The sequence below is a fragment of the Centruroides sculpturatus genome, unplaced genomic scaffold, assembly GCF_000671375.1.
Source record: "Centruroides sculpturatus isolate CEXI.00-Female unplaced genomic scaffold, Cexi_2.0 scaffold2035, whole genome shotgun sequence".
In the NCBI taxonomy this organism is placed as follows: Eukaryota; Metazoa; Arthropoda; class Arachnida; order Scorpiones; family Buthidae; genus Centruroides; species Centruroides sculpturatus.
The window spans coordinates 1-14,967 of NW_019386296.1; the positions used below are offsets into that span (position 1 = coordinate 1).

At 28.7% G+C, this 14,967-nt stretch overlaps 1 protein-coding gene across 1 annotated transcript; it reads left to right on the top strand.

The window, feature by feature from the left end:
- The first annotated feature begins 1,324 nt into the window (after window positions 1-1,324).
- LOC111614462 (pleiotropic regulator 1-like) lies at window positions 1,325-13,525 on the top strand. The gene is made up of 5 exons (XM_023355842.1): window positions 1,325-1,424; window positions 8,216-8,334; window positions 9,095-9,234; window positions 9,320-9,513; window positions 13,194-13,525. The coding sequence occupies exons 1-5, from the start codon at window positions 1,341-1,343 to the stop codon at window positions 13,251-13,253; spliced, it is 597 nt and encodes a 198-aa protein (XP_023211610.1). The 5' UTR covers window positions 1,325-1,340; the 3' UTR covers window positions 13,254-13,525.
- The last annotated feature ends 1,442 nt before the right edge of the window (window positions 13,526-14,967 follow it).

The window sequence follows — 14,967 nt, forward strand, 5'->3', positions numbered from 1 at the left end:
CTATTTCTGAATATTTTGATTCAAAACCAAAGTCATTTTACAAAGACGGGATTAAAAAGCTACCATCAAGATGACAAGAAATTGTACAAAATAATGGTGAATACATTATAGATTGAAATAAAATTTAATTAAAACTTTTAGTTGTTTTTTTTTTTTGTAGATAAAAATACGCATGAACTTATGGACTGACTTGATAGATAGTATGTGGTGAATTGCAAAATATGGAAGCCATTAATACAGACATGAATTTTTTTATTGCTATTTCTGTATTCATAAAGAATAAAAAGTTTACTTAAATTTTATATTATTTCTGCTAATGTGAAATTGCCCAACAATGATTAGTGATTTTAATAGAACCTTAGTTTCAGTCTTTGAATTAAGCAAATAATTAAGCAATTAAGAATTGTAAATGTCTTAATTGCTTGTTAATATATTGGAGGAAACAACAGATGATAAACTTTATTATAAAAAATGAACTGAACAAAACTGTTAGAATACTTGACTGGAATTGACCATTCTTTTTTGTATCTGAAATAATTTCTATTATTAAAAAAATATTGCATATATATTCTAAATTTGAAAATGGTCTTTTGTTTGAACATATTCAATGTTTATATTTCTTTAGTTTACCTATTCCATAGTCTGAATATGTAACACATTCTCATATGTTAAATATATATGGATATACAGTAGAGCGTCGATTATCCAAATCAGTTGGGGACTGGGGTTGTTCGGAAGATCGATGTTTCGGATAACCGATTATGTATGAAAAAATATATTAATTTATCTCATCTTGACATTTTTCTCCATTGCGTGTCGCTTCACGTTGAATTTTTATTGATGTTAAGCCTAACGAAGACTATTGTATCGTTAAAAATTATTTTTTTATTTTATACAAACAAAATAAATATATTGAAAAATATATAAAACAATAAAAAATTATACTTCAGAAGTTAATTTAGTATCAAAAACGTAAAATATTTGAGTAGCCCAACACCACAGCACTGGCGAAAATTTAAATTTGTCGACTGGAATTCTTTCGGATGATTGACTTTCGGATAATCGGCGCTCTACTGTATTTTATTATTTTATTTTGCTACATTTAATGTTATAAAGAATGATACAACAAAAGAGTAATATATAGATTTGAAAAGTTTAAAATTACAATATATGTTTTACTTAAATTGAACTTTTTATTTCTGAAAATACATTTCATTTCTGTAATAATTGATTAGATTAGGTTAGAAGACTACTTCAGTTGAAAATAATTTATTACTTTTTATATATTTATCATTTATAATCAAAAAATACAAAATTTTATTTCCTCATAGGTTTGGGATATGAGAACAAAAGCCAATATTCATACTTTATCAGGTCACACAAATACTGTAGCAAGTGTACAGTGTCAAGCAGTTGAACCACAGGTAAATAATTTAAATAAAGTATATAAAATTGTCAGTAAATTCCAAAAAATTTAACTTTTTAATTGCTAAAATAACTAATGTTAAATTATAAATTAAGAGATAATTACATAAAAATTTTTAATGTAATTTAAACAATGATCAATTAAATTGCAAATCAGATTATCAATTATCTGGACTATTTTTATATGATTGTCTAAATGTTGAGATTTAATGATTGAATGAATTTGTTATTAGAACCAGGTGAAGTTGCCATTTCATAATAACTTTAAGAAACAAGTAATTTTATACTTAATAAAATAAAATTGAAGACAAAACTGTCCAAAAAAGGATCACCATTTATTACTTGTGTTCCAAGACTAAAACATTTTCAGCAACTGACCTTCCAGTTTTGTCTTCAATTTTATTTTATTAGAAATAATTATCCATCGGACGAACTTTTACAGAAGTAATTTTATACTATTAGTATTAATAATTTAAAGTTATATCACTGCAAAGAAATTTAAATTTGCAATCCCTGCAAGCTAAATCTGTTATCATTACGTAATTTTAAATTTATGTTAATTTATAATGTAGCAGTCTACATTACTAGATACATTACTATAGTCTATTCAAGGAAAGATGAACTTTTCATATTTATTTTCAATGAGTGGCTAGTTAGTCTTGTTGATGGTTAAGACACATGATGCAATATTTGTCGTGCTAATAATAATGCTATAAAGCAAATTTTAATGACTAAAATAATTATGCACATTTAAAACTAGAGCTTCAGTTTAGTTTGACCATGCAATATTTTCCTTTATTTACACATAATGGCATTACTTTTTGCAGTTTTGCTAAACTTTATATAGTGTTTTCTAAACAATAATTGAATGAACAAAGCAGAATTTCAGCATACTATTTCATGGCCTGACAATTACAGTCCATTAGGATTTACCATATTAAGCAGCTCATATTTTATTGAACAAGTTATAGGTCTGTGTAAGTAATGTTACTGTTTAGCTTGCAAAAAATTGTAGATTTAAGTATGCATTAAATTAACTTTTGAGAAATGAAAACCAAAATAAATGTTTGTATTTATTATCTTTTGGTGTCAATCTTTTATTAATTCTAAAAAATAATAACATCAATTAGCAAAAATCTATATTACTATATGTAGAAAAAGAAATTTCTTTTCTGTATATTTTTTGAACATATTGATAAAGTAATTAATATTGTATTTATTGTATTTGTGTGTTTAAGTCATCTTTGAATAGACATTTTGGTATTTTAGATCAAAGAAATGTTAACTTGATATTAAGTACAGTAGAACCTCGATTATCCGGACTAATTGGGGATAAAGGTAGTCCGGATAAGGAAAAATCCGGATAATCGAAAAAATACTTTAATTTGTCTTTTAATGATAATACAACACGTTTTCTTTTCGATGACATATCGGTAATATTAAAAGTAAATACTGTATTTAAATCGTGATCAAATTTTCAAGAAACAAACGTTCGTATTGAATTTGGACTACTACTGACCAACGCTAACAGACTACCTATTGTTTAAAAGGCCCTCTGGTGGCGCAAGAAGACGGATTTTATAAAATAAAAAGCAGTTGAAACTGCATTTTTATGAATAAAAATTTGACAAACTATTTATCGTTTTATGACGAGTAAAATTTTTTCGTCGCGTTCGCGGCTTTTAAGTAATGCATAAACCTTCGAGGCGCGAGGCCCTTCGGACCGCGAGGCATAGCCGGTGGCCCACGTTGCCCATGCCTTACGCCGCCCTTGGTCATAGAAATGATGTAATTTGAAAATAAATTATTTATAAATACGTATGTCAAGTTATATTTTTATTACGACACAAAATATATTTAAGAGTTTAAGACCACTGTGCTGGGTGAGACGTTGCTGAAACAAAAAAAGTACATAAACAGTATCGTAATTCGATAAGTGCAAATCAGCAAATTCGTAAAATTTTTGTTTATTTTGAACAATCCGGATAATCGAAAATCCGGATAATAGAGGTCCGGATAATCGAGGTTCTACTGTATTATTAAAAAATAGAACAGGGATATTTAATTTTTATCATTTCTGTAAGCTTCAAACACAGTTTAAATGAAATGGCTAACAAGAAGTTAGCCATTTCATTTAAACTGTTGATATTTTTTGAACATTCATGTTGATATTTTTTGAACTGATAAAACTTTAACTGAATTCACTGAAAATGAAATGTAATAAATAAATAAATTTTATCAAGCATTAACTAACATCCTTATTCCAATTTTTTTTAAATTTTAAACAAGTTATGCTCTTGTCATCACATAATTTATGAACTATATTACGCCGAGACTCCACTACTGTAAAAATGGCGTAACACCCCTTGCCTTAAAAGCTTTTAATCGTGTGACATATTTGTGTTTGCATCTGGATTGCGGTGGAGGTTCGGTAATGAAGTTTTTATGGCGACGGTGATGCCCCAAGTGTCAAAAGTAAATACTTCTTCGCATGTGAATTAGTAGAAATGGAAGACGGTTGTATACATGATACATCGATATAAAGACAATGATTCTATTCTACGAGTTTTTTCTGTAGTCTACTATAATTACAAATATAGTAAAAATAATATTTTTTCTTTCATATATTAACTTTTATTATCATATTATTAAGATAATATACAGCACTTGTAAGCTTAGCTTTTTTATTATATACTCCTCTAAATTGAAGGACTTTCCTTTGGCATCCATTATTATAATTGGGTTACCTCTTGTCATAGATACACGAATACTTTCAGATGTTTTTGATAAATCTTTTTGGATCTATTCTAGAGTAGCCATGAGGGAACATACACAAAAGCTCATTTTTTCACCATTTTAGCACCATGTCACAATGACCTAGATTTCACTGACTTCTGATTGGTGGAAGGTACTGCTTTACAGCCGTATTCACATCGAAAGTTGAACACTGCTCAACTCGCTTTTGCGCTGGTTTTACGACCTGATCAGGCATAAAATATCAGGGTCACGTGATTAAAAGCTTTTATGGCGAGGGGTTTTATGCCATTTTTATGGTAGTGGAATCTCTGCCTTACACTGTTCTATTGCAGAAAAACAAAAAAAAAACTGTGTGTATGATACATATTGCAATTTTTATGCCAATTTCTCATCTATATTTAGATTTTTTTTTAGTTAGGAAAATTTAAAATATTAAGAATGTTTGAATAATTGGAATTATAAAGATTGATTTAAGTTATTACATGAGTTTACTCAATGTAAGTCTTACTTTATTCCTAGTATATAATAATAAAAATTCATAAATGAGGTATGTGAAATAATATTCACAAAAATATTATTATATAATACTTATTCTGTGAAAGAATTAAAATAAAATCTTTCATATAAACAAAATGATTTTTTTTCTGATGACTGTCTTTCTTGTCTCTCATGATAATCCAACAATAATCAGCTTAACATGGAAGGCATCCACTTTCCTTCATACTATTACTCTAATCCTGTGGATAATATTTGACATCCAGAGCTGTTTTTAAGCCATCAACATTGTTACAGAAATTCAATGTGTTGTTAGTTGCTAGATAACAAAAAACTTTTTTCTCTATTTAAGTCTAAATTCAGTAATGTTTGTACTTGGGTGGAGAAGATTGTATTCCTGTAACCTGGAACCCAACAGATTAGCCTTTTGCTTACTTAACTCCAAGTTATGGACTAAATCATTTAGATCTGCTTGAGTTAAGAAATGTCTGACTAGATCACTAGTACCCTGATACAAAGAGTAATGAAGAATTGTCATCATCTGAAAAAAATAACTATTTTCTTCACTTTTACTGTCAGTTTCATTTATAGATCCTGAAAGTACTAGAAGTCTTTCTGAGTGTGGCATTGGTCTTATTGCAGAAAGTAAGTCTGGGTAAACTATGTGTGTCATAGATTTTCTGTATGTAGTTCCTATGTATTTGTTAGGCAAAAATAACAATCAGTGAGATAGTCTTTTTTCTTTCTCCATATCATCAGTACATCAAACAGAGTTTTTATCACTTTAACTTAATTTGACTTGCAAGTTAACATCATTCTGTCAATTAACACAACTGTAAACATCTAAAACAGGGGATAAGAAGTTGATGTTGCCACCTACTCTACCAAAAATTTCCCACAATTGTCACAAACTGTGAATTTGAATAAAAAATGAATTTTATATACTTATAACTAAAAGACTGTACTTGATACGGAAATTCTGATTCAAGATTTGAATTCCTCTCAACAAAATGCCTCATAAACACTTATTTTCATCTAAGAAAAAAATCTTTGTGGAACAGTGTTGTTAAAGCAGACTTCATTTCATAAAATTTAACTAATCTTAACTTTAAAAAAATACCTATTTTTTTTTAGTTAAATTAGATTAGTTAAATTTTATGAAATGAAGTCTGCTTTAACAACACTGTTCCACAAAGATTTTTTTCTTAGATGAAAATAAGTGTTTATGAGGCATTTTGTTGAGAGGAATTCAAATCTTGAATCAGAATTTCCGTATCAAGTACAGTCTTTTAGTTATAAGTATATAAAATTCATTTTTTATTCAAATTCACAGTTTGTGACAATTGTGGGAAATTTTTGGTAGAGTAGGTGGCAACATCAACTTCTTATCCCCTGTTTTAGATGTTTACAGTTGTGTTAATTGACAGAATGATGTTAACTTGCAAGTCAAATTAAGTTAAAGTGATAAAAACTCTGTTTGATGTACTGATGATATGGAGAAAGAAAAAAGACTATCTCACTGATTGTTATTTTTGCCTAACAAATACATAGGAACTACATACAGAAAATCTATGACACACATAGTTTACCCAGACTTACTTTCTGCAATAAGACCAATGCCACACTCAGAAAGACTTCTAGTACTTTCAGGATCTATAAATGAAACTGACAGTAAAAGTGAAGAAAATAGTTATTTTTTTCAGATGATGACAATTCTTCATTACTCTTTGTATCAGGGTACTAGTGATCTAGTCAGACATTTCTTAACTCAAGCAGATCTAAATGATTTAGTCCATAACTTGGAGTTAAGTAAGCAAAAGGCTAATCTGTTGGGTTCCAGGTTACAGGAATACAATCTTCTCCACCCAAGTACAAACATTACTGAATTTAGACTTAAATAGAGAAAAAAGTTTTTTGTTATCTAGCAACTAACAACACATTGAATTTCTGTAACAATGTTGATGGCTTAAAAACAGCTCTGGATGTCAAATATTATCCACAGGATTAGAGTANACTTCCACCAGCACTTTCACTGGATGGAGGTCACTTGGTAAAATATCTATCCAAAGAGGTTTGGCTTTGCCTACTTTTTAAAATGTTTCTAAAATGACTAAGGCAAATGTCATTAAACTGAGCAGCAATACATCTAGTGTGAACCTTTTTGGGATGTTTCTTTTCAATAAAATCAGTCACTTTCTGATAATACCTCAAGATTTCCTTTATTGAGCGAGATTCTTCCACAACAAAGCAAACACGCGGACTGAGACCAATGAACAGAAGTAAATAAAAAATGGCGCTGCGAACTAATGTAACATCGTATGGTGAGTTTTTGTTCGTATCATGGAGCAAAAATATGTTTGAATTTCATGTCGTATCCTGAAAATTTCGTATGCTGGGGCGTTCGTATCCTGAGGTACCATTGTATCTACTTTTGCACCCCCTGTATACTAAGCAATTGTAATTATGAGTTTTCTGGAGAAATCAGATAAATTATAATTTAATATATTTTAATAGTTTAATATAGATTTTTCCAAATTGAAGTACTACATATTTGAAATATTTCTAAAAGGATTATAATAAATATTTTTAGATAAAATTATAAATTTGTGTGTGCAGAAAGCAAAAGCATACAGAATTATTCTGTCTGAATAGCTAAATACATACTTGGTATGTCCAGAAAGTTTTCAGAGTGATTCAATAAAAAATGAATATTTTATGGATTGACTTTTCAACATATTTCTTTGTTCAATACATAACTTGCATCATTCCAGAAGTTCCTGGAATACTTTTGTGAAATCCTTTTTTGACCAACCACCAGAAAACCGTCTCAATATCTTCTAAATTTTGTGGCTTGACCTATATGTCCTCTTCATGGGAATCTTGAATTTTGGAAACAATTCTAGCAGAGCTAGGTCTGGTAAATGAAAGATGCAGAATTGTTATCACCTAGTATTTTCCCAGAAATCAGGTTATAATTATTAAAGTGTGCATTAGCATATCTTCATATGACAATAGCATAATATGCTGCTGCTCTTGTATGAAGAGTCAATAAACCATTCTTCACTTCAGTGCAAACAAAGTGGAGCACATCAGATATTTTTGAGTAGATGATCCATTATCTCCTTGAACAGATGATTGAAGTTTGTTCTTTAGACGCAAAATTTTGTTGGTGTTGGTTATAGAAGGGCATTTACTCCTTTGGCCACTCTTCAGTGGCTGGGATAAATGGTCATCCTTTAGCTTTGATATTCCATCTCTCACAAAGTGATGAGATCAAAAATTCACAAAGTATATTATTCAATACAAATGAATCGGAACTGAGGAGGAAAATAACAGTTGCTTACTAAGACATCACAGTAAGTATTTCATGTATTACACAGTAGATAACATAATTCATATAGTGAACTTTCTGGATAAATTGTGTTATATTTTCTTCAATATTTTTAATTATGCAAAAAATTTTATTAAATAATAAAAGTGTATAATTTTTTCTAATATCAAAAATGCAAATATTCATTATTATTTTAAATTTATTCAGGTAATGACAGGCAGTCATGACTGTACCATCAGGTTATGGGATTTAGTTGCTGGAAAATCTAGAGTTACATTGACACAACATAAAAAAAGTGTCAGAGCACTTTTGATACATCCTAGACTGTAAGTACTTGCAAAGTTAAACTTATTGATTAGCTCAATGAATTTTTAAATTTTTATAAATCTGTTTATCTAATATGAAATATAATTTTTATGAACTGTAAAACTAAGGAACTGATCTCATTAATTCAATGGATTCTGAAATGTTTCTACAACAAAATTTTATAAAAAATATAGAATATAAATAATTCTATTAAAAATAATGAAGTGTTTTTAGTAAAATTAATGACTGAAATAAATATAGATATAAAATATTTTGAATTTAATGGTCATTATGTATTAACATTTTTTCATTATTAAATCAAACAAGAGAAAAATAAACATAAAATGTATTCATCATAATACACACTTAATGTCAAAACATATGAAAAATAAATAATTATGGAGGAATGGCAGGAAATAGATAATTTACTAAATTTCTGTATTTATTAAAAGAGAGAATCTCAAAATTTTCTATGAAAGGTTTAAAAAAATCATTAACTAATTTTTATAATTTTATTGCAATTATAGTTTGGTTATCTTCTTTGTTAATCAACATTTTACAAATTCAAAATTTTTATTTTTAATTATGAATCAGTTTTGAAGATTTAAAAGAAATTTTTAGTTTTTCAGTTTCTGAAAATTATAATGGCTAGATTTAGAGACTTAATTCCAATTATTTAAACAATTCTCTAACTGCTATATACTACATAGAATGAAGTATATTAAATTTTTGTAAAGTTTAATTTGACCCTGAATATAATCTAATTTTGTGTGTTTACAGTTATATGTTTGCATCTGGAGCACCAGATAATATCAAACAATGGAAATGCCCTGATGGTAAATACATTCAGAATCTTCAAGGGCACACAGCTATCGTAAACTGTTTAGGAATAAATGCTGACAATGTCTTAGTATCTGGAGGTAAATTTTTTAAATAAAATTTTGCTAATTATTATTTTACAGTTTGAAAATGAATACATTTATCCTTCTATTTAAAATTTTGTAGGAGATAATGGAACGCTTTTCTTTTGGGATTGGAGAACAGGTTATAATTTCCAAAGATTACAAGCACCTGTTCAACCAGGTTCTATTGACAGTGAAGCAGGAATATTTGCCTGTATGTTTGATCAAAGTGGTAGTAGATTATTGACAGCTGAAGCAGATAAAACTGTCAAAATATTTAAAGAAGATGAGACTGCAGTAAGTTATACTTTTATATAAATATTTACAATAGAATCTGCTCATAATTATCATTTCCCAAAATACATATTCTTTTAAATACAATAAGCAAAGTATTTTAATTTAAGTTTTATGAGTTTGTTCTATTTATTATCTTCATATAATATGCAAATGTTATCAGCCTTAACCAGTACATTGAAAATTAAATGTAATTGTGTTAATCGTTATTTACTTGTAGTACATTAATTAAATTGCTGGAATTTCTTACTTCAATTATATGCTAGTTGTAAAAGATGGAACCACAAAAAAAGACAAAATAACACTGAATGAATTACTGTTAATAAATGAAGTTATTCGTTTTTATTTGTTTTAGCATATCTTTAATGTCAAGGTCAATAAAATCAAAATTTCCAATAATTGTAATTTTTTACATATCCCACTTAATGTTATCAATAAAGGAGTCCCAAAGTAATTACAACAAGCAGATTCTACTGTATTTAAATTTTTAAAAATATGACTTTTTATTTGTATTTGTTGTGAAACCATGTCAATAACTTTTTAGTTTAGAAGGTTTTGAAAACTTAGTGATTTTAATGTTGAAATAATAATAATAACAATTAAATTGCAATGTTTTCTGACTAAATCTAAAAAGATTAATTAATTTTGAAGAATATCCAAACTAGAGATTTCCTATACTTTCATCTTGGCAAAAGACTTACAACTGTACTAGAAACATTTATATCACATATTGGTGGACTATGAAAAATATTTGACTGTTGTGGTCACTAAGAGGGCATATTTAATCATACCTTATTGTGGATTTGGATGGTAAAAGATAGGAATCAGTGGCATAGTGTAGTGGGGGGCACTTTTTAGAGGGGCAGCAAAATTTCACAATAAATAATAATATCTTGTAAAAATTTGAACCATTTTATTCTATATTTTCATTGCACCTACGGTAGTGTTACCATCTGGACAGTCTGGGAATTGATTCACTGTCTGGATGAACTATTAATTTCACCCAGAGATACCCTGCGCAACCTATCGACCCTTTTTTTTTTTCTTCTTTTTCTTGTACGATTCATTCATATTCATATGCACCTCCAATATCCAATGGAGCTATTTTAAACAGGTGGCTACACTAACACGGAATTTTTCATTACTTATTCTGTCACGAAATTGAATTTTAGTCTTTTTGATTGACCTACCTGAATAATGGGACGGCGAAATTTTCCTCCACCCCCGGCGGCTGACACCCACGCTATTCCGCTGATAGGAATTACTTATGGCAGTTTATCTGAGAATGTTCGGCCTTGAGGTAGCTTGTTTGGATTTGATTCCAGGTCCTCAGAGCAGTAGGATGATGCCTTAGCTGCCTCAGCCATTTAACTATCTATTATTATGGACTGATAATAGTATTTTCCATATACAATTTATTTTGGGAATATGTAATGAATTATATTTTTGATATTGTTACTAAGTTTACATATGTGACCGGAGAGTTGGAACTTCTTTGGTACCCTGTCAGGACTGACACCACCGTGTCCTGCTTGACATAGAAGCCACGACAGCAGTTTGATTAGAAAATAGGTTACATGAATGGCGTGAATGAGCAATCAGGAAGGATGCATGCAGAGACTAGATTAACTAAACAATTGTTTATTTGTAAAGGAAAAAGACTTAGATGATATACATCATACTATTTCAAAATAACTGACCTATACATGGTAGGTGGTCGCAAGAGAGAGAGTTCACGAGGTTTACTTGGTGATAAATACCTATAGTTGAAAGATCTGGTTGTCACATTCCAACTGTAAAAGTTCATCTTTGGTAGGGTTCAAAAATAGACCACTTGGAGATTTGGCAATATCCATTAGTGAGATAGGTGATATCCACTGCTAGAGGAGTCTTTGTATGGAGAATGGTCAGGGTATCCGTTAATGGGAGTTTTTTATCAAAATTAATTAATCGTTCTAAAGTTGTAGTGCACCGATTTTCCTTCGGTAAAGTTATTTAAAGCTGCTTTCTGATGTCAAAAACGACCTCCGATAGTTTTTTAATTTTTTTAATTAATAGATTTTATTATATATATGTTTAATTAATTAGGGGGGTCGGAAATCGCAATAAAAATTATAATTTTTTAAAAATATACGTTTAATTTCTAGTCACCCTACTTTAAACCCTTCTCCTCCCGAGACGTCTGAGAATGTCCCGGGAAATACGACACCAGCTGTGTTCAAGGTCATCCAGCTGTGTAAACAATGACTCATCGGTGTTATATTTCACAGAAAGACGAGACAAAGGAAAATTAAATTTGAAGCTTTTTCTTCAAAATAAACTCATTTCTTTCGTTTAATTAAATTGAGATTTTTGATATTTTATAATCATTAATGTCCTTAAGGGGTTAAAAAAACATTAAAAAGCAATTATCAAAGGCTCATTAAAATCGCGATAAAATTTTTTCGCGCGGGCAAAAAATTTTGAAAAAATTTGGGGACCTAAAAAACATTCCAAAAATTCAAAAAAAAATTTTCCCCTTAACGCCCACTGATTAATTAATTTAATGTAATTAAACATAAAAAATACTTAAAACTGAAAAAAACGAAAGAAATGTGTTAATTTTGAAGAAAAAGCTTCAAAGTTTAACTTCCTTTGTCTCCCCTTTCTGTGAAATTTGACACTGATGAGTCATTGTTTACACAGCTGGATGACCTTGAGAACATCTGGTGTGGGAATTGGGGACTTATTCTCTATATATTTTGACTACAGTTTTCTGTGGGCTACACCCCATGTGTTGTAATTAAAATATACTCAATAAATGGAACTCAATGGTGCCACAGTTCCCATTTCACATTTTCCTATCATTCTTTACTTTTCTTTCCTCTAAAACTCTTCATTTTTCTTTTTCAAAGGCGATGCTATAAGGTTTGGCCTTCTAACACTTTTATATCATATTGCAAATTCTCATGCAATAGGGTTGTCAAACCTCTTCTGCAAGTTCTCTGACAGTCAGACAACGATTTGCATGCACCAGATCCTAGATTTTCTGAATGTGAGTGTCATCAGTTGAGATCAAAGGTCTTCCTGGTCGAGGGTCATCTTCAACTGATTTACTCAATTCAAAAGTGGTTGTCAATCATTCACAATACTGCAAACAATCTAGAGCATTGCCTCCATAAGCTTGATTCAAAAGTTGAAATATTTTCATAAAATTTTTCAAACCTCATAATGCTAGAACACTCCGTTTCTGCCCAATTAAAAAAGTTCAGTTATTTTTTGAACAGACCCCAAACTTTGTGGAAAGCATTTCAATACTGATGATAAACTGAAGGTATTTATTAATCAATGGCTCCATAATCATCCAATCCAATTTTCATGCAGCAGGCCTAAACAAATTTATTGCTTATTTGGAATAGATGTATAAATGAGATTTGTGACTGCTACTGTATGTAATCACCTAATAATAGGCTTGAATGGTGTTTTCACTATAGCATTAATCTAATTATTTTATGCAATATGAATGTTTATTCTATGTGAATGGATTGAAAAATCTATCCTAATTAATGCTTTTATAAGTTTAAGAAATGTTTAATCTTATCAAATATATAATTGTTAATACATAACAATTTACTGAAATTATAAAATTTCAATATCAATATAAAAAATACAAAAAAAGTATTTGATATGTTCTTTCTTTTCAGACGGAAGAAACTCATCCCATTAATTGGAAACCAGAAATAATTAAAAGAAGACGCTTTTGAAACTCACTTCTTTGGATAAAAATATATGTTTATTTTTACATTTATTTACTCTTTGTCATCAAACATTTCTGATATGTAAATATTTACAATTCATGTATATATTCATTACTGCAATATATAATGGTTAATAATTTGTGGAAATAGTTCTCTTCTCAAATTAAAGACAATTTGAATCTAACTCATTAAAAAACCAAAATAAAAAGATAGTTCCAATACTATAAGTTTTTTTAGGTACTTATCAATGGAACAAAATTGGCACTGTATTCCGTTAAGAGAATATACTCAAAATGCACATTGAAATATGAGAAGTGCAAGTTTTTTCTTCTTTAGATAACAAAAATGTCAGGATAATATTTCTTTTTGATATAAAACTTTACAAAATATTCAATTATTTTACCATCATTGCACACACCTTTTCCCATCTAATCCACTGCATGCAGCACTCACAATAAAGTATAGTATAATTAATAATCAGAAATTCTGTGACACAATTATATACAAGTTTTTCTTTTTTGTTCCCTAAAGATATCAGGATAATATTTTCTTTGATATAAAACTTTACAAAATATTCAATTGTTTTACCATCATTGCACACACTTTTTCCAATCTAATCCACCGCATGCAGCACTCACAATAAAGTATAGTATAATCTAAAAATAATAAAATTATAAACATTAAAACAAAGAATTTTAAATGTAAATAATGAAATATAAATGAAAAAACTTTAATACTTACAATTATAGTAGCAACTATAATAATTGTAATTTTAATATTTTTCAACAGCATCGAACGAGCCAAATTTCTGCTAGATTTCCGAAATGTTATAGCCTGAAATATTTAATAATAATATTTCAATATGATTTATTTTAAATAAATAAATACATTTTATTTTAACAGTTTATTAATGTAATACTGTAAAAATATTTGTATACATAGAGTGATTAAAAACATCCCTGCAGTACTAAAATTTCACTTTATACAAAAATAAAAAAATGAGATGTTAAGAACAATAAATTTTATTATAGAATTATATTTAAAATTTTTAAATTGTCTAAATAGAATGAAAATAACATACATAAAAAACAACTACTTTTACACATTATTTATGCATCATTTTGTAAAAATTCTAAAAAATGAAAACTAGAAATTCGTATGTCAAAATTGATAAAATTAAAGCTACAACATTCTGAAAATGAATTCTATATTACCGTTCTCCTGCAAACATCAAAGCAGAAGTTTAAAAAAACATTTCTGAATTATTTTATTAGAAAATCCACAACTTAAAATTTCATATCACCACCAAGAAAGGTTTTTCTGCTGGTAAATTTAATTCCATAATATCGATAATTAAAAATAAAAAATTTTGTCATTTCTATTTTGAAAATTTTTCAAAATCTACAATTTGATTTATTTTATAATCAAATAATGGACTACTATATGGCTAATTAATTATTAGCCATATTGAAATGATGTGCATTGAGTTTAGCTTTATATCTAAGTACAGTGGTACCTCGGTATACGTCTGCTTTAGAATACGTCAAATTCGGAATACGTCCTGTTTGGACGAAACAAATTTTGTTCGGTATACGACTTAATTCAATTATACGCGCCCTCTATGAACAAGTAGCACTATCGGTGTACTAGACCAGACTAAACGTAAGCGCTGCCACTGTTTATAACTTTGTTAAATTTCTTCTGATTTTAATTTGTAAGT